Genomic DNA, 21,595 nt, shown 5'->3' on the forward strand with positions numbered 1-21,595 from the left:
TTAAATAAATAAGCAAAATGTGTATTTATTTATTTAACAGTTTCCCGCATGTTTACCTGTTTTAAGCTTAGTGTCTGATATTTTTCAAATGCCTCCTGTGGTAGGGAGCCCAATTCTCTGATTTTTTTCATACACTCTTCTTTTTTCTTCAAAAGCATTCCCTGACGATTTGTCATTTTTTCAAGTTCTTTTGTATCGTGGTTGATAGCGTCCATGTTATCCTTCTCCATGCTTTTCCAACGGTCCATGCTCTTCACAAGGTCTTTGATCTCAGCTTCTGTCTTGTCAATTGTAACATCCAGAGCTTAAAAAGAAAAAACCCAAGTGTCTTGCTTGACTCTCAGACAGCATAAATGTGATCTAAACATGCAATTTATATAGTGGAAACCACTGCTGTTGAAAAATGACCACATTTAACCCCTTAATGACCGCAGCACTTTTCCATTTTCTGTCCGTTTGGGACCAAGGCTATTTTTACATTTCTGCAGCGTTTGTGTTTAGCTGTAATTTTCCTCTTACTCATTTACTGTACCCACACATATTATATACCGTTTTTCTCGCCATTAAGTGGACTTTTTAAAGATACCATTATTTTCATCATATCTTATAATTTACTATAAAAAAATTATATAATATGAGGAAAAAATGGAAAAAAACACACTTTTTCAAACTTTGACCCCCAAAATCTGTTACACATCTACAACCACCAAAAAACACCCATGCTAAATAGTTTCTAAATTTTGTCCTGAGTTTAGAAATACCCAATGTTTACATGTTCTTCGCTTTTTTTGTAAGTTATAAGGCAATAAATACAAGCAGCACTTTGCTATTTCCAAACCCCTTTTTTTTCAAAATTAGCGCTAGTTACATTGGGACACTGATATCTTTCAGGAATCCCTGAAAATCCCTTAACATGTATATATTTTTTTTTAGAAGACACCCCAAAGTATTGATCTAGGCCCATTTTGGTATATTTCATGCCACCATTTCACCGCCAAATGCAATCAAATAAAGAAAATCGTTCACTTTTTCACAATTTTTTTGACAAACTTTAGGTTTCTCACTGAAATTATTTACAAACAACTTGTGCAATTATGGCATAAATGGTTGTAAATGCTTCTCTGGGATCCCCTTTGTTCAGAAATAGCAGACATATATGACTTTGGCGTTGCTTTTTGGTAATTAGAAGGCCGCTAAATGCCGCTGCACATCACACGTGTATTATGTCTAGCAGTGAAGGGGTTAATTAGGTAGCTTGTAGGGAGCTTGCAGGGTTAATTTTAGCTTTAGTGTAGAGATCAGCCTCCCACCTGACACATCACACCCCCTGATCCCTCCCAAACAGCTCCCTTCCCTCCCCCACCCCACAATTTTCCCCGCCATCTTAAGTACTGGCAGAATGTCTGCCAGTACAAAAATAAAGGGAATCTTTGTTTTTTTTTTTTAAAAAAAATTGTATAGCATATTTACATATGCTGCTGTTTAGGATCCCCCTTAGCCCCCAACCTCCCTGATCCCCCCTCAAACATCTCTCTAACCATCCCCCTTTGCCTTTTTGGGGGCCATCTTGGGTACTGGCAGCTATCTGCCAGTACCCAATTTGCAGAAATTTTTTATTTTTTTATTTTTCCCCATTTTTTTTTCTGTAGTGTAGCTTCCCTCCCACATACTAACCCAACACCCCCTGATTTCGCTTTTTATTTTTATTAATTTTACGTTTTAGAACCCTGATGAGCAAATCCTTTTTCTGTAGTGTAGCGGTTCCCACCCGCTCCCTCCCGTGCACGCGCCCGCCCCCGGTCATCCCCGCCCAAGATCCCGCCCCCCTCCACATCACTGGGCCCATCGATGGCCGCCACCCGCCTCCCACGTCGGCTCCCACCCACCAACGATACCGGCCATCGATGTCCGGTGCAGAGAGGGCCACAGAGTGGCTCTCTCTGCATCGGATGGCCATACATGGTTATTGCAGGATGCCTCCATATCGAGGCATCACTGCAATAACCGGAAAGCAGCTGGAAGCGAGCAGGATCGCTTCCAGCTGCTTTCCACACCGAGGACGTGCAGGGTACGTTCTCAGGCATTAACTGCCTTTTTTTTTTTTGAGGACGTACCCTGCACGTCCTTGGTCATTAAGGGGTTAATTCAGATCCTAATGAAAATGTGTAATCAAAATTAATTAGATTTTAGAGAAAAAAAACGTAATTTTTGCTTACCTGATACATTTCTTTCTTTCTGGGCATGGAGAGTCCACAACTTCATTCTAATTACTAGTGGGATATTCAACTCCTGGCCAGCAGGAGGAGGCAAAGAGCACCCCAGCAGAGCAACTTCCCTTACCCATAATCCCCAGTCATTCAGCTGAAGGAAAATGAAAAAAGAATAAACACAAGTGTATAGAGGTGCCTGAGGTTTACTCAAAAAAACTGCTGAATTAAAATTAAAAGAGAGGGCGGGTCGTGGACTCTCCTTGCCCGGAGAGAAAGAAATTTATCCGGTAAGCATAAATTATGTTTTCTTTCCTATGGTATGGAGAGTCCACAACTTCATTCAAATTACTAGTGGGAACCAATACCCAAGCTAGAGGACACAGAATGAAAAGGGAGGGAGAACAAGGCAGGCGGACCTAAACAGAAGGCACCACCGCTTGAAAAACCTTTCTCCCAAAAGAAGCCTCAGCTGAGGCAAAAGTATAAAATTTGTAGAATTTGGAACAAGTCTGCAAAGAGGACCATGTTGCCTCCTTGCAAATCTGCTCCACAGAAGCTTCATTTTTGAAAGCCCTGGAAGGGAGACAGCCCTAGTTGAATGAGCCATAATTCTCTCAGGAGGTTGATGTCCAGCTGTCTCATAAGCTAAACGTATAACACTTCTTAACCAGACAGAAAGAGTAGTAGAAGTGGCCTTCTGACCTTTTTATGCTTTCCAGGGAAAACAACAAACAGGGCAGAAGATTGCAGAAAATCTTTAGTTGCTTGAAGGTCAAATTTTAGAGCATGCACAACATCCAGGTTATGCAAAAGACGTTCTTTATGTGAATAAGGATAAGGACAAAAAGAAGGAACAACAATTTCCTGATTAATGTTTTGATCCGTCACAACCTTAGGGAGAAAACCCAACTTAGTACGAAGGATCACCTTATCTGCATGAAAACAGAATTTATGCTTACCTGATAAATTTCTCTCTTGTGATGTATCGATTCCACGGATTCATCCATACTTGTGGGATATACTCCTTCCTAACAGGAAGTGGCAAAGAGAGCACCCACAGCAGAGCTGTCTATAAAGCTCCTCCCTTAGCTCCACCCCCCCAGTCATTCGACCGAAGGCTAGGAAGAAAAAGGAGAAACTATAGGGTGCAGAGGTGACTGAAGTTTTTTAAATAAAAATATACTACCTGTCTTAAATAGCCAGGGCGGGCCATGGACTCGATACATCACAAGAGAAAGAAATTTATCAGGTAAGCATAAATTCGGTTTTCTCTTGTAAGATGTATCGAGTCCACGGATTCATCCATACTTGTGGGATACCAATACCAAAGCTTTAGGACACGGATGAAGGGAAGGACAAGACAGGTACCTTAAAAGGAAGGCACCACTGCTTGTAGAACCTTTCTCCCAAAAATAGCCTCCGAAGAAGCAAAAGTATCGAATTTGGAAAATTTGGAAAAAGTATAAAGCGAAGACCAAGTCGCCGCCTTACAAATCTGTTCAACAGAAGCCCATGTGGAAGCCACTGCTCTAGTAGAATGAGCAGTAATTCTTTCAGGAGGCTGCTGGCCAGCAGTCTCATAAGCCAAACGGATGATGCTTTTCAGCCAAAAAGAAAGAGGTAGCCGTAGCCTTTTGACCTCTCCGCTTACCAGAATAGACAAACAATGAAGATGTTTGACGGAAATCTTTGGTTGCTTGTAAGTAGAACTTTAAAGCACGAACCACATCAAGATTGTGCAACAGACGTTGCTTCTTTGAAGAAGGATTAGGACACAGCGAAGGAACAACAATTTCCTGATTGATATTCCTATCGGAAACAACCTTAGGAAGGAATCCAGGTTTGGTACGTAAAACCACCTTATCTGCATGGAAAACAAGATAAGGTGAGTCTCACTGTAAAGCAGATAACTCAGAAACTCTTCGAGCCGCAGAGATAGCTACTAAAAACAGAACTTTCCAAGATAGAAGCTTAATATCTATGGAATGCATAGGTTCAAACGGAACCTCTTGAAGAACTTTAAGAACTAAGTTTAGGCTCCATGGCGGAGCAACAGGTTTGAATACAGACTTGATTCTGACTAAAGCCTGACTAAACTAAACTTGAACGTCTGGGACATCTGCCAGACGCTTGTGTAAAAGAATAGACAATGCAGAAATCTGTCCTTTTAAGGAGCTAGCTGATAATCCCTTCTCCAATCCTTCTTGAAGAGACAATATTCTAGGAATCCTAATCTTACTCCATGAGTAACCCTTGGATTCACACCAATAAAAATATTTGCGCCAAATCTTATGATAGATTTTCCTGGTGACAGGCTTTCTAGCTTGAATCAGGGTATCAATGACAGACTCAGAGAAACCACGCTTTGATAAAATCAGGCGTTCAATCTCCAAGCAGTCAGACGCAGAGAAACTAGATTTGGATGCTTGAAAGGACCTTGGATTAGAAGGTCCTGCCTCATTGGCAGAGTCCACGGTGGAACCAATGACATGTCCACTAGGTCTGCATACCAAGTCCTGCGTGGCCACGCAGGTGCTATCAGAATCACAGAAGCTCTCTCCTGCTTGATTCTGGCAACCAGACGTGGGAGGAGAGGAAACGGTGGAAATACATAGGCCAGATTGAAGGACCAAGGCACTGCTAGAGCATCTATCAGTACCGCCTGGGGATCCCGGGAGCTGGACCCGTAACGAGGAAGTTTGGCGTTCTGCCGGGACGCCATCAGATCCAATTCTGGTGTGCCCCATAGCCGAGTCAGCTGGGCAAATACCTCCGGATGAAGCTCCCACTCCCCCGGATGAAAAGTCTGACGACTTAGGAAATCCGCCTCCCAGTTCTCTACCCCTGGGATATGGATTGCTGAGAGATGGCAAGAGTGATCCTCCGCCCATCGGATTATTTTGGTTACCTCCGTGATCGCCAGAGAACTCAGTGTTCCTCCTTGATGATTGATATAAGCTACAGTCGTGATGTTGTCCGACTGAAATCTGATGAATTTGGCCGCAGCTAGCTGAGGCCACGCCTGAAGCGCATTGAATATCGCTCTCAGTTCTAGAATGTTTATCGGGAGGAGAGTTTCCTCCTGAGACCATAAGCCCTGTGCTTTCAGGGAGTTCCAGACTGCACCCCAGCCTAGCATCTGTCGTTACTATGAGCCACTCTGGCCTGCGGAAACACATTCCCTGAGACAACCACCAGAGAAGAGAATCTCTGGTCTCCTGGTCCAGATGCAGTTGAGATAAATCTGCATAATCCCCATTCCACAGTTTGAGCATGCATAGTTGCAGTGGTCTGAGGTGTAGGCGGGCAAAAGGAACTATGTCCATTGCCGCTACCATGAGTCCGATTACCTCCATACACTGAGCCACTGATGGCCGAGGAATGGAATGAAGAGCTCGGCAAGTGGTTAAGAGTTTTGATTTTCTGACCTCCGTCAGAAATATTTTCATTTCTACCGAGTCTATCAGAGTCCCTAGGAAGGAAACTCTTGTGAAAGGGAAGAGAGAACTCTTTTTTATGTTCACCTTCCACCCGTGAGATCTCAGAAAAGCCAGCACAATGTCCGTGTGAGACTTGGCTAGCTGGAAAGTCGAAGCCTGAATTAAGATGTCGTCTAGATAAGGCGCCACTGCTATGCCCCGCGGTCTTAGAACCGCCAAAAGGTACCCTAGCACCTTTGTAAAAATTCTGGGAGCCATGGCCAACCCGAAGGGAAGGGACACGAACTGGTAATGCCTGTCCAGAAAGGCGAATCGGAGGAATTGATGATGATCTCTGTGAATAGGGATGTGTAGATACGCATCCTTTAAGTCCACGGTAGTCATATATTGACCCTCCTGGATCAACGGTAGAATAGTCTGAATACTCTCCATCTTGAATGATGGTACTCTGAGGAAATTGTTTAGAATTTTGAGATCCAAGATTGGTCTGAAAGTTCCCTCTTTTTTGGGAACCACAAACAAGTTTGAGTAAAACCCTAGCCCTTGTTCCTCTTTTGGAACTGGGCGGATCACTCCCATGGTATGTAGGTCTTCTACACGGCGTAAGAACGCCTCTCTCTTTGTCTGGTTTGCAGACAATTGAGAAATGTGAAATCTCCCCCTGGGACACAATTTCTAAAGCCCAGGAATCGTGGACATCTCTTGCCCAAGCCTGAGCGAAGAGAGTCTGCCCCCTACTAGATCCGGTCCCGGATCGGGGGCTACCCCTTCATGCTGTCTCAGAGGCAGCTGCAGGCTTCTTGGCCTGTTTACCCTTGTTCCAAGCCTGGTTAGGTCTCCAGACTGACTTGGATTGGGCAAAATTCCCCTCTTGCTTTGCAGAAGGGGAAGCTGAAGCGGGACTACTCTTGAAGTTCCGAAAGGAACGAAAATTATTTTGTTTGGTCCTCATTTTATTTGTTTTATCCTGAGGGAGGGCATGGCCTTTCCCTCCAGTGATGTCTGAAATAATCTCTTTCAGTTCAGGCCCGAATAGGGTCTTTCCTATGAAAGGGATGTTCAAAAATTTAGATTTTGATGATACATCAGCAGACCAGGACTTGAGCCATAACGCCCTGCGTGCTAAAATGGCAAAACCTGAATTCTTTGCCGCTAATTTAGCCAGTTGGAAAGCGGCATCTGTAATGAAAGAATTAGCCAACTTAAGGGCCTTAATTCTATCCATAATATCCTCTAATGGAGTCTCCATCTGAAGAGCCTCTTCTAGAGCCTCAAACCAGAAAGCAGCTGCAGTAGTTACAGGAACAATGCACACAATAGGTTGGAGAAGAAAACCTTGATGAACAAAAATTTTCTTCAGGAGACCCTCTAATTTTTTTCTACTTCAGAACATTGTGAGGGTATATCGGATACGGCTACTGAAGCGTCAGACGGCTCAGCATTTGTTCTTAACCCAGAGCTGTCACGCTTTCCTTGTAAACCAGGCAGTTTAGAGAAAACCTCTGTGAGTGTTTTATTCATAACTGTGGCCATGTCTTGTAAAGTAAATGAATTTGACGTACTAGAGGTGCTTGGCGTCACTTGTGCGGGCGTTACTGGTTGTGACACTTGGGGAGAGCTAGATGTCAAACACTCATTTCCTTCTGTCTGAGAACCATCTATTGCTATATTTTTAAGTGCTAAAAACATAATTTATGTAAGAACTTACCTGATAAATTCATTTCTTTCATATTAGCAAGAGTCCATGAGCTAGTGACGTATGGGATATACATTCCTACCAGGAGGGGCAAAGTTTCCCAAACCTTAAAATGCCTATAAATACACCCCTCACCACACCCACAATTCAGTTTAACGAATAGCCAAGAAGTGGGGTGATAAGAAAAAAGTGCGAAAGCATATAAAATAAGGAATTGGAATAATTGTGCTTTATACAAAATAATCATAACCACCACAAAAAAGGGCGGGCCTCATGGACTCTTGCTAATATGAAAGAAATGAATTTATCAGGTAAGTTCTTACATAAATTATGTTTTCTTTCATGTAATTAGCAAGAGTCCATGAGCTAGTGACGTATGGGATAATGACTACCCAAGATGTGGATCTTTCCACACAAGAGTCACTAGAGAGGGAGGGATAAAATAAAGACAGCCAATTCCTGCTGAAAATAATCCACACCCAAAATAAAGTTTAATGAAAAACATAAGCAGAAGATTCAAACTGAAACCGCTGCCTGAAGTACTTTTCTACCAAAAACTGCTTCAGAAGAAGAAAATACATCAAAATGGTAGAATTTGGTAAAAGTATGCAAAGAGGACCAAGTTGCCGCTTTGCAAATCTGATCAACCGAAGCTTCATTCCTAAACGCCCAGGAAGTAGAAACTGACCTAATAGAATGAGCTGTAATCCTCTGAGGCGGAGTTTTACCCGACTCAACATAGGCAAGATGAATTAAAGATTTCAACCAAGATGCCAAAGAAATGGCAGAAGTTTTCTGGCCTTTCTAGAACCGGAAAAGATAACAAATAAACTAGAAGTCTTTCGGAAAGACTTAGTAGCTTCAACATAATATTTCAAAGCTCTAACAATATCCAAAGAATGCAACGATTTCTCCTTAGAATTCTTAGGATTAGGACATAATGAAGGAACCACAATGTCTCTACTAATGTTGTTGGAATTCACAACTTAGGTAAAAATTCAAAAGAAGTTCGCAACACCGCCTTATCCTGATGAAAAATCAGAAAAGGAGACTCACAAGAAAGAGCAGATAATTCAGAAACTCTTCTGGCAGAAGAGATGGCCAAAAGGAACAAAACTTTCCAAGAAAGTAATTTAATGTCCAATGAATGCATAGGTTCAAATGGAGGATCTTGAAGAGCCCCCAGAACCAAATTCAAACTCCAAGGAGGAGAAATTGACTTAATGACAGGCTTTATACGAACCAAAGCTTGTACAAAACAATGAATATCAGGAAGAATAGCAATCTTTCTGTGAAAAAGAACAGAAAGAGCAGAGATTTGTCCTTTCAAGGAACTTGCGGACAAACCCTTATCTAAACCATCCTGAAGAAACTGTAATATTCTCGGTATTCTAAAAGAATGCCAAGAAAAATGATGAGAAAGACACCAAGAAATATAAGTCTTCCAGACTCTATAATATATCTCTCTGGATACAGATTTACGAGCCTGAAACATAGTATTAATCACAGAGTCAGAGAAACCTCTTTGACCAAGAATCAAGCGTTCAATCTCCATACCTTTAAATTTAAGGATTTCAGATCCTGATGGAAAAAAGGACCTTGAGACAGAAGGTCTGGTCTTAACGGAAGAGTCCACGGTTGGCAAGAGGCCATCCGGACAAGATCCGCATACCAAAACCTGTGAGGCCATGCCGGAGCTACCAGCAGAACAAACGAGCATTCCTTCAGAATCTTGGAGATTACTCTTGGAAGAAGAACTAGAGGCGGAAAGATATAGGCAGGATGATACTTCCAAGGAAGTGATAATGCATCGCATCCACTGCCTCCGCCTGAGGATCCCGGGATCTGGACAGATACCTGGGAAGTTTCTTGTTTAGATGAGAAGCCATCAGATCTATTTCTGGAAGTTCCCACATTTGAATAATCTGAAGAAATACCTCTGGGTGAAGAGACCATTCGCCCGGATGCAACGTTTGGCGACTGAGATAATCCGCTTTCCAATTGTCCATACCTGGGATATGAACCGCAGAGATTAGACAGGAGCTGGATTCCGCCCAAACCAAAATTCGAGATACTTCTTTCATAGCCAGAGGACTGTGAGTCCCTCCTTGATGATTGATGTATGCCACAGTTGTGACATTGTCTATCTGAAAACAAATGAACAACTCTCTCTTCAGAAGAGGCCAAGACTGAAGAGCTCTGAAAATTGCACGGAGTTCCAAAATATTGATCGGAAATCTCACCTCCTGAGATTCCCAAACCCCTTGTGCCGTCAGATACCCCCACACAGCTCCCCAACCTGTAAGACTTGCATCTGTTGAGATTATAGTCCAGGTCGGAAGAACAAGAAGCCCCCTGAACTAAACGATGGTGATCTGTCCACCATGTCAGAGAGTGTCGTAAAATCGGTTTAAAGATATTAATTGAGATATCTTTGAGTAATCCCTGCACCATTGGTTCAGCATACAGAGCTGAAGAGGTCGCATGTGAAAACGAGCAAAGGAGATCGCATCTGATGCGGCAGTCCTAAGACCCAACATTTCCATGCATAAGGCTACCAAAGGGAATGATTGTGACTGAAGGTTTTGACAAGCTGATATCAATGTTAAACTTCTCTTGTCTGACAAGGACAGAGTCATAGACACTGAATCTATCTAGAAACCTAAAAAGGTTACCCTTGTCTGAGGAATCAATGAATTGATTGGTAAATTGATCCTCCAACCATGAACTTGAAGAAACAACACAAGTCGATTCGTATGAGATTCTTCGAAAATGAGAAGACTGAGCAAGTACCAAGATATCGTCCAAATAAGGAAATACCAAAACCCTGTTCTCTGATTACAGAAAGAAGGGCACCGAGAACCTTTGAAAAAAATTCTTGGAACTGAGGCTAGGCCAAACGGTAGAGCCAAAAAACTGGTAATGCTTGTCTAAAAAGAGAATCTCAGACACTAAAAGTGATCTGGATGAATCGGAATATGCAGATACACATCCTGTAAATCTATTGTAGACATATAATGCCCTTGCTAAACAAAAGGCAGGATAGTCCTACAGTAACCATCTTGAATGTTGGTATACTAACATAACGATTCAATAATGATAGATCCGGAACTGGTCTGAAGGAATTGACCTTCTTTGGTACAATGAAGAGATAAAATAAAACCCCAGCCCCTGTTCCAGAACTGGAACTGGCATAAATACTCCAGCCAACTCTAGATCTGAAACACATTTCAGAAATGCTGAGCCTTTGCTGTGTTAACTGGGACACGGGAAAGAAAAAAAAAAAAAAAAAAAAAAATCTCTTAGCAGGAGGCCTTAACTTGAAACCAATTCTGTACCTTTCTGAAACAATGTTCTGAAACCAGAGATTGAGAACGGAATTGATCCAAATTTCTTTGAAGAAAACGTAATCTGCCCCATACCAGCTGAGCTGGAATAAGGGCCGCACCTTCATAGGTACTTAGGAGCTGGCTATAGGTTTCTATAAGGCTTGGATATATTCCAAACTGGAAATAGTTTCCAAACTGATACCGCTCCTGAGGATGAAGGATCAGGCTTTTGTTCCTTGTTGTGAGGAAAGGAACGAAAATGATTATTTACCCTGGAAAGAAAGGGAAAGCAAAGTTGACTTAGAAGACATATCAGCATTCCAAGTTTAATCCATAAAGCTTTTCTAGCTAAAATAGCTAGAGACATATACCTGACATCAACTCTAATGATATCAAAAGATGGTATCACCAATAAAATTATTAGCATGTTATAGAATAATAATAATGCTATAAAATTATGATCTGTTACTTGTTGCGCTAAAGCTTCTAACCAAAAAGTTGAAGCTGCAGCAACATCCGCTAAAAATATAGCAGGTCTAAGAAGATTACCTGAACATAAGTAAGCTTTTCTTAGAAAGGATTCAATTTTCCTATCTAAAGGATCCTTAAATGAAGTACTATTTGCCGTAGGAATAGTAGTACATTAGCAGGAGTAGAGACAGCCCCATAACCTTAGGGATTTTTGTCCCAAAAAACTCTAATCTGTCAGATGGCACAGGATATAATTGCTTAAACGTCTAGAAGGAGTAAATAAATTACCCAAATTATTCCATTCCCTGGAAATTACTTCAGAAATAGCATCAGGGAGATAACACTTCTGGAATAACTACAGGAGATTTAAAAACCTTATTTAAACGTTTACATTTAGTATCAAGAGGACCAGAATCCTCTATTTCTAATGCAAATAATACTTCTTTAAGTAAAGAACGAATAAATTCCATCTTGAACAAATACAAAGATTTATCAGCATCAACCTCTGAGACAGAAACCTCTGAACCAGAAGAACCATTATCAGTATCAGAATGATGATGTTCATTTAAAAATTCATCTGAAAAAAGAGAAGTTTTAAAAGACTTTTATGTATACTAGAAGGAGAAATAACAGACATAGCCTTCTTAATGGATTTAAAAAATAAAATCTCTTATGTTATCAGGAACACTCTGAAAATTAGATGTTGACGGAACAGCAACAGGTAATGTAACAGTACTAAAGGAAATTTTATCTGCATTAATAAGTTTGACATGACATGCAATACAAACAACAGCTGGAGAAACAGATACCAAAAGTTTATAGCAGATACACTTAGCTTGGTAGCTCCAGCACTGGGCAGTGATTTTCCTGAAGTATCTTCTGACTCAGTTGCAACGTGGAACATCTTGCAATATGTAAAAGAAAAAAACAACATATAAAGCAAAATTGATCAAATTCCTTAAATGACAGTTTCAGGAATGGGAAAAAAATGCCAGTGAACAAGCTTCTAGCAACCAGAAGCAATAAATAATGTGACTTAAATAATGTGGAGACAAAAGTGACGCCCATATTTTTTAGCGCCAAAAAAGACGCCCACATTATTTGGCGCCAAAAATGACGCCACATCCGGAACGCCGACATTTTTGACGCAAAAAAACGTCAAAAAATGACGCAACTTCCGGCGACACGTATGACGCCGGAAACAGAAAAAAAAAATTTGCGCCAAAAAAGTCTGCGCCAAGAATGACGCAATAAAATGAAGCATTTTCTGCCCCCGCGAGCCTAACAGCCCACAGGGAAAAAGTCAAATTTTTTAAGGTAAGAAAAAATGATTGAAACAAATGCATTTATCCCAAATATGAAACTGACTGTCTGAAAAATAAGGAATGTTGAACATTCTGAGTCAAGGCAAATAAATGTTTGAATACATATATTTAGAACTTTATAAACAAAGTGCCCAACCATAGCTTAGAGTGTCACAGAAAATAAGATTTACTTACCCCAGGACACTCATCTACATGTTTGTAGAAAGCCAAACCAGTACTGAAACGAGAATCAGCAGAGGTAATGGTATATATAAGAGTATATCGTCGATCTGAAAAGGGAGGTAAGAGATGAATCTCTACGACCGATAACAGAGAACCTATGAAATAGACCCCGTAGAAGGAGATCACTGCATTCAAATAGGCAATACTCTCCTCACATCCCTCTGACATTCACTGCACGCTGAGAGGAAAACCGGGCTCCAACTTGCTGCGGAGCGCATATCAACGTAGAATCTAGCACAAACTTACTTCACCACCTCCATCGGAGGCAAAGTTTGTAAAACTGAATTGTGGGTGTGGTGAGGGGTGTATTTATAGGCATTTTAAGATTTGGGAAACTTTGCCCCTCCTGGTAGGAATGTATATCCCATACGTCACTAGCTCATGGACTCTTGCTAATTACATGAAAGAAATATGCTCTTTATAATTTATAGACATATCAGTGCAAGTGGGACACATTCTAAGAGGGGGTTCCACAATGGCTTCTAAACACATTGAACAAGGATTTTCCTTGATGTCAGACATGTTAAACAGGCTAGTAATGAAACAAGCATGCTTGGAAAACACTTTAATCAAAGCAAATAATACTTAGAAAAAAAAAACGGTACTGTGCCTTTAAGAGAAAAAAAGATGCACAAACTCTGCAAAACAGTGTAAAAAAGCAGTAAACTTTACAAAATTTTTACAGTAGCATCATAAAGCCTTAGTAAGATTGCACAGCTAGATAAATAAACGAATAACCCCTTAATGTAAAAACCGGATTGACAAAACGTCAAAAAACGGTAAAAAACGTTCAGCACCTTGCCACAGCTCTGCTGTGGCGCCTACCTGCCCTTTAGGAAAGATTTGTGGGGAAAAAAAACTTTTTAAGCCCTCAAACACAGCAGGACCCTCTGGAGAAGCAGCTGGATGTCTCTGAGGAAAAGAAACTGCGCAACTGAGGCGCGAAAATAGGCCCCTCCCACCTCACTCGATGTTATGGGGCCTAAAAAACACAGAGTGTTTTTAAACTATCCATGTGGGTTAATAACCCTAAAATAAGCCACAATGACCCCTTAAAGTCCCTATAAAAAAAAGTTATGTTTGCAATAAAAAAACATTTTTTCCGAACAGTGTCACCAGTAACCAATGAGCCCTTTATGCAAGCTGGGATTCCTACTAAGTGTCTGAATACAGCTTACCCTTCCCTCATGGGGATATTGCCAGCCTTTTCTAGAATTATCACAGTCTGTCTAGAAAAAAATAGGCTGAACATACCTCAATGCAGCTTAGCATGCAAACCGTTCCCAAAACTGAAGTTTTCCTGTACTCTTCAGCCCTTGTGAGAACAGCAGTGGATCTTAGTTACAAAGTGCTAAGATCATCATCCTCCTTGCAGAAATCTTCATCCCTTTTCTGCCAGAGAGTGAATAGTACACACCGGTACCATTTAAAATAAACTTTTGCTTGAGAAAATAAAAACTAACATTTTTGTCACCACACTCACTTTACCCTTCCTAGCAGTTAAGCAGGCAAAGAGAATGACTGGGGGGGTGGAGCTAAGGGAGGAGCTATATAGACAGCTCTGTTGTGGGTGCTCTCTTTGCCACTTCCTGTTAGGAAGGAGTATATCCCACAAGTATGGATGAATCCGTGGACTCGATACATCTTACAAGAGAAAAATAAGGTACGGGGAAACAAACTGCAGAGCCGGACTCTCAGAAACTCTGCAAGCGGAAGAAATAGCAAGAAACAAAACCTTCCAAGATAACAATTTGATATCAACAACAAACGGAGCCTGCTGCAAAACTTTAAGAACAAGGTTAAGGCTCAAAGGAGGAGCAACAGGTTTAAACACAGGCCTAATTCTGACCAGGGCCTGAACAAAAACAGAATTTATGTTTACCTGATAAATTTCTTTCTCCAACGGTGTGTCCGGTCCACGGCTTCATCCTTACTTGTGGGATATTCTCTTCCCCTACAGGAAATGGCAAAGAGAGCACACAGCAAGAGCTGTCCATATAGCCCCCCCTCTGGCTCCGCCCCCCAGTCATTCGACCGACGGTTAGGAGAAAAAGGAGAAACCATAGGGTGCCGTGGTGACTGTAGAGTATAAAGAAAGAAATTTTTCAAACCTGATTAAAAACCAGGGCGAGCCGTGGACCGGACACACCGTTGGAGAAAGAAATTTATCAGGTAAACATAAATTCTCCAACATTGATGTGTCCGGTCCACGGCTTCATCCTTACTTGTGGGAACCAATACCAAAGCTTTAGGACACGGATGAAGGGAGGGAGCAAATCAGGTTACCTAAACGGAAGGCACCACGGCTTGCAAAACCTTTCTCCGAAAAACAGCCTCCGAAGAAGCATAAGTATTGAATTTGTAAAATTTGGCAAAAGTATGCAGAGAAGACCAAGTCGCTGCCTTACAGATCTGATCAACAGAAGCCTCGTTCTTGAAGGCCCATGTGGAAGCCACAGCTCTAGTAGAATGAGCTGTAATTCGTTCAGGAGGCTGCCGTCCGGCAGTCTCATAAGCCAATCAGATGATGCTTTTCAGCCAAAAAGCAAGAGAGGTAGCAGTAGCTTTCTGCCCTCTCCTCTTACCAGAATACACGACAAACAAGGATGAAGTTTGTCTGAAATCCTTTGTTGCTTCTAAATTGAATTTCAAAGCACGGACCACATCTAGGTTGTGTAACAAACGTTCCTTCTTCGAAACTGGATTCGGACACAGAGAAGGAACAACAATTTCCTGGTTAATATTCCTGTTGGAAACGACCTTTGGAAGAAAACCAGGCTTGGTGCGTAAAACTACCTTATCTGTATGGAATACCAGATAGGGAGAAGTACACTGCAAAGCAGATAATTCAGAAACTCTTCCAGCAGAAGAAATAGCAACCAAAAACAAAACTTTCCAAGATAGTAACTTAATATCTATGGAATGCATGGGTTCAAACGGAACCCCCTGAAGAACTGAAAGAACTAAATGTAGACTCCAAGGGTGGAGTCAGAGTTCTGTAAACAGGCTTGATTCTAACTAAAGCCTGTACATCTGGCACAGCTGCCAGACGTTTGTGTAATAAAACAGACAGAGCAGATATCTGTCCCTTTAAGGAACTAGCTGACAACCCTTTATCCAAACCGTCTTGGAGAAAGGAAAGTATCCTAGGAATTTTAATTTTACTCCAAGAGAATCCCTTGGATTCACACCAACAGATATATTTTTGCCATATCTTATGGTAAATTTTTCTAGTTACAGGTTTTCTGGCTTGCACCAGAGTGTCTATCACTGAATCCGAAAACCCACGCTTAGATAGAATCAAGCGTTCAATTTCCAAGCAGTCAGTTTCAGGGAGACTAGATTTGGATGTTCGAATGGACCTTGTACTAGAAGATCCTGTCTCAAAGGTAGCTTCCATGGTGGAGCCGATGACATATTCACCAGGTCTGCATACCAAGTCCTGCGTGGCCATGCAGGAGCTATTAGAATCACTGATGCCTTCTCCTGTTTTATCCTGGCTACAAGCCTGGGAAGGAGAGGAAACGGTGGAAACACATAAGTGTCGCCTTGGGATCCCTGGATCTGGACCCGTATCAAGGAACCTTGGCGTTCTGGCGAGACGCCATCAGATCCATATCTGGAATGCCCCAAAGATGTGTTAACTGGGCAAAAACCTCCGGGTGAAGTTCCCACTCCCCCGGATGGAAAGTCTGACGACTCAAATAATCCGCCTCCCAGTTGTCTACTCCTGGGATGTGAATTGCAGATAGGTGGCAGGAGTGATCCTCCGCCCACTTGATGATCTTGGATACCTCTCTCATCGCCAGGGAACTCTTTGTTCCCCCCTGATGATTGATGTACGCTACAGTCGTCATGTTGTCCGACTGGAATCTTATGAATCTGGCCTTCGCTAGGCGAGGCCAAGCCAGGAGCGCATTGAATATCGCTCTCAGTTCTAAAATGTTTATCGGGAGAAGAGACTCTTCCCGAGACCATAGACCCTGAGCTTTCAGAGAGTTCCAGACCGCACCCCAGCCTAAGAGACTGGCGTCGGTCGTGACGATGACCCACTCTGGTCTGCGGAAACTCATTCCCTGAGACAGGTGATCTAGAGTCAACCACCAGCGGAGTGAGTCCCTGGTTACCTGGTCTACTTGAACCTGGGGAGACAAGTCTGCATAATCCCCATTCCACTGTTTGAGCATGCACAGTTGTAATGGTCTTAGATGAATTCGAGCAAAAGGAACTATGTCCATTGCTGCAACCATTAATCCTATTACCTCCATGCACTGAGCTATGGAAGGCTGAGGAATAGAGTGAAGAACTTGACAAGCGTCTAGAAGCTTTAATTTTCTGACCTCTGTCAGGAAGATCTTCATTTCTACAGAATCTATTATTGTTCCCAAAAAGGGAACTCTTGTAGACGGGGACAGAGAACTCTTTTCTACGTTCACCTTCCACCCGTGAGATCTGAGAAAGGCTAGAACAATGTCTGTATGAGCCCTTGCTTTGGAAAGAGACAACGCTTGAATTAGAATGTCGTCTAGATAAGGTGCTACAGCAATGCCCCTCGGTCTTAGTACCGCTAGAAGGGACCCTAGCACCTTTGTGAAAATTCTGGGAGCAGTGGCTAAACCGAACGGAAGAGCCACGAACTGGTAATGTTTGTCCAGAAAGGCGAACCTCAGGAACTGATAATGATCTTTGTGGATAGGAATATGCAGGTACGCATCCTTTAAGTCCACGGTAGTCATATATTGACCCTCTTGGATTGTTGGTAAAATCGTCCGAATGGTTTCCATTTTGAATGATGGAACTCTGAGGAATTTGTTTAGAATTTTTAAATCCAGGATTGGCCTGAAAGTTCCCTCTTTTTTGGGAACTACAAACAGGTTTGAGTAAAAACCCAGACCTTGTTCCGCTATCGGAACTGGGTGTATCACTCCCATCTTTAATAGGTCTCCTACGCAATGTAAGAATGCCTGTCTCTTTATCTGGTCTGAAGATAAGCGAGACATGTGGAACCTTCCCCTTGGAGGAAGTTCCTTGAACTCTAGAAGATACCCCTGAGAGACTATTTCTAGTGCCCAGGGATCCAGAACATCTCTTGCCCAAGCCTGAGCAAAGAGAGAAAGTCTGCACCCAACGAGATCCGGTCCCGGATCGGGGGCTACCCCTTCATGCTGTCTTGGTAGCAGCAGCAGGCTTCTTGGCCTGTTTACCCTTGTTCCAGCCTTGCAATGGTTTCCATGCTGGTTTAGGCTGGGAAGCGTTGCCTTCTTGTCTAGAGGCTGCAGAGTTAGGATTTGGTCTGTTCCTGAAATTGCGAAAGGAACGAAAATTAGATTTGTTCTTAGCCTTGAAAGGCTTATCCTGTGGGAGGGCATGGCCCTTACCACCAGTAATGTCTGAAATCTCTTTCAATTCCGGCCCAAAAAGGGTCTTACCCTTGAAAGGAATATTAAGCAATTTAGTTTTGGACGACACATCCGCCGACCAAGATTTTAGCCAAAGTGCTCTGCGCGCCACTATAGCAAAACCTGAATTTTTCGCTGCTAACTTAGGCCTAGATTTAGAGTTGGGCGGTAGCCGTCAAAACCAGCGTTAGAGGCTCCTAACGCTGGTTTTGGGCTACCGCCGGTATTTGGAGTCCGTCAGGAAAGGGTCTAACGCTCACTTTGCAGCCGCGACTTTTCCATACCGCAGATCCCCTTACGTCAATTGCGTATCCTATCTTTTCAATGGGATCTTTCTAACGCCGGTATTTAGAGTCGTGGCTGAAGTGAGCGTTAGAAATCTAACGACAAAACTCCAGCCGCAGAAAAAAGTCAGTAGTTAAGAGCTTTCTGGGCTAACGCCGGTTTATAAAGCTCTTAACTACTGTGCTCTAAAGTACACTAACACCCATAAACTACCTATGTACCCCTAAACCGAGGTCCCCCCACATCGCCGCCACTCGATAAAAAATTTTTTAACCCCTAATCTGCCGACCGCCACCTACGTTATACTTATGTACCCCTAATCTGCTGCCCCTAACACCGCCGACCCCTATATTATATTTATTAACCCCTAACCTGCCCCCCACAACGTCGCCGCCAGCTACCTACAATAATTAACCCATAATCTGCCGACCGCAAAGCGCCGCTACCTACGTTATCCTTATGTACCCCTAATCTGCTGCCCCTAACACCGCCGACCCCTATATTATATTTATTAACCCCTAATCTGCCCCCCTCAACGTCGCCTCCACCTGCCTACACTTATTAACCCATAATCTGCCGAGCGGACTGCACCGCTGCTATAATAAAGTTTTTAACCCCTAATCCGCCTCACTCCCGCCTCAATAACCCTATAATAAATAGTATTAACCCCTAATCTGCCCTCCCTAACATCGCCGACACCTAACTTCAATTATTAACCCCTAATCTGCCGACCGAATCTCGCCGCTACTGTAATAAATGGATTAACCCCTAAAGCTAAGTCTAACCCTAACACTAACACCCCCCTAAGTTAAATATAATTTAAATCTAACGAAATAAATTAACTCTTATTAAATAAATTATTCCTATTTAAAGCTAAATACTTACCTGTAAAATAAATCCTAATATAGCTACAATATAAATTATAATTATATTATAGCTATTTTAGGATTAATATTTATTTTACAGGTAACTTTGTATTTATTTTAACCAGGTACAATAACTATTAAATAGTTAAGAACTATTTAATAGCTAAAATAGTTAAAATAATTACAAAATTACCTGTAAAATAAATCCTAACCTAAGTTACAATTAAACCTAACACTACACTATCAATAAATAAATTAATTAAATACAATTCCTACAAATAAATACAATTAAATAAACTAACTAAAGTACAAAAAATAAAAAAATATTTACAAACATTAGAAAAATATTACAACAATTTTAAACTAATTACACCTACTCTAAGCCCCCTAATGAAATTACAAAGCCCCCCAAAATAAAAATAAATGCCCTACCCTATTCTAAATTACAAAAGTTCAAAGCTCTTTTACCTTACCAGCCCTGAACAGGGCCCTTTGCGGGGCATGCCCCAAGAAATTCAGCTCTTTTGCCTGTAAAAAAAACACATACAATACCCCCCCCCCCCCAACATTACAACCCACCACCCACATACCCCTAATCTAACCCAAACCCCCCTTAAATAAACCTAACACTAAGCCCCTGAAGATCTTCCTACCTTATCTTCACCTCACCGGGTATCACCGATCGGTCCTGACTCCAAAATCTTCATCCAACCCAAGCGGGGGCTGGCGATCCATAATCCTGCGGCTGAAGAGGTCCAGAAGAGGCTCCAAAGTCTTCATCCTATCCGGGAAGAGGCGATCCAGACCGGCAACCATCTTGATCCAAGCGGCACCTTCTATCTTCATCCGATGAGGAACGGCTCCATCGTGAAGACCTCCAGCGCGGATCAATCTTCTTCCGACGACGTCCAACTGAAGAATGACGGTTCCTTTAAGGGACGTCATCCAAGATGGCGTCCCTCGAATTCCGATTGGCTGATAGGATTCTATCAGCCAATCGGAATTAAGGTAGGAAAATTCTGATTGGCTGATGGAATCAGCAAATCAGAATCAAGTTCAATCCGATTGGCTGATCCGATCAGATAAGATGCCGCTTGGATCAAGATGGTTGCCGGTCTGGATCGCCTCTTCTTCCCGGATAGGATGAAGACTTTGGAGCCTCTTCTGGACTTCTTCAGCCGCAGGATTATGGATCGCCAGCCCCCACTTGGGTTGGATGAAGATTTTGGAGCCAGGACCGATCGGTGATACCCGGTGAGGTGAAGATAAGGTAGGAAGATCTTCAGGGGCTTAGTGTTAGGTTTATTTAAGGGGGGTTTGGGTTAGATTAGGGGTATGTGGGTGGTGGGTTGTAATGTGGGGGGGGGGGGTTAATTGTATGTGTTTTTTTACAGGCAAAAGAGCTGAATTTCTTGGGGCATGCCCCGCAAAGGGCCCTGTTTAAAATTGTTGTAATATTTTTCTAATGTTTGTAAATATTTTTTTATTTTTTGTAACTTAGTTCTTTTTTATTTTTTGTACTTTAGTTAGTTTATTTAATTGTAGTTATTTGTAGGTATTGTATTTAATTAATGTATTGATAGTGTAGTGTTAGGTTTAATTGTAGGTAATTGTAGGTATTTTATTTAATTTATTTATTGATAGTGTAGTGTTAGGTTTAATTGTAACTTAGGAAAGGATTTATTTTACAGGTAATTTTGTAATTATTTTAACTATTTTAGCTATTAAATAGTTCTTAACTATTTAATAGCTATTGTACCTGGTTAAAATAAATACAAAGTTACCTGTAAAATAAATATAAATCCTAAAATAGATATAATATAATTATAATTTATATTGTAGCTATATTAGGGTTTATTTTACAGGTAAGTATTTAGCTTTAAATAGGAATAATTTATTTAATAAGAGAGTTAATTTATTTCGTTAGATTTAAATTATATTTAATTTAGGGGGGTGTTAGGGTTAAAGTTAGACTTAGCTTAAGGGGTTAATAAATTTATTAGAGTAGAGGTGAGCTCCTGTCGGCAGATTAGGGGTTAATACTTGAAGTTAGGTGTCGGCAATGTTAGGGAGGGCAGATTAGGGGTTAATACTATTTATTATAGGGTTATTGAGGCGGGAGTGAGGCGGATTAGGGGTTAATACATTTATTATAGTAGCGCTCAGGTCCGGTCGGCAGATTAGGGGTTAAAAAGTGTAGTTAGGTGGAGGCGACGTTGGGGGCGGTGTTAGGGCAGCAGATTAGGGGTACATAGGGATAATGTAGGTGGCGGGGGTGTACGGAGCGGCAGATTAGGGGTTAAAAATAATATGCAGGGGTCAGCGATAGCGGGGGCGGCAGATTAGGGGGTT

At 41.8% G+C, this 21,595-nt stretch overlaps 1 protein-coding gene across 1 annotated transcript in view; it reads right to left on the minus strand.

Moving 5' to 3' along the window:
* The window catches only part of SMC3 (structural maintenance of chromosomes 3), a 241,735-nt gene that overhangs the window by 46,758 nt on the left and 173,382 nt on the right, over positions 1 to 21,595 (minus strand). The window contains exon 22 of the mRNA XM_053692998.1: positions 57 to 304. Within this exon, the coding sequence (XP_053548973.1) occupies positions 57 to 304 (248 nt within the window). The remainder of the gene's footprint in view (positions 1 to 56; positions 305 to 21,595) is intronic.

Source organism: Bombina bombina, chromosome 9 (genome assembly GCF_027579735.1).
Source record: "Bombina bombina isolate aBomBom1 chromosome 9, aBomBom1.pri, whole genome shotgun sequence".
In the NCBI taxonomy this organism is placed as follows: Eukaryota; Metazoa; Chordata; class Amphibia; order Anura; family Bombinatoridae; genus Bombina; species Bombina bombina.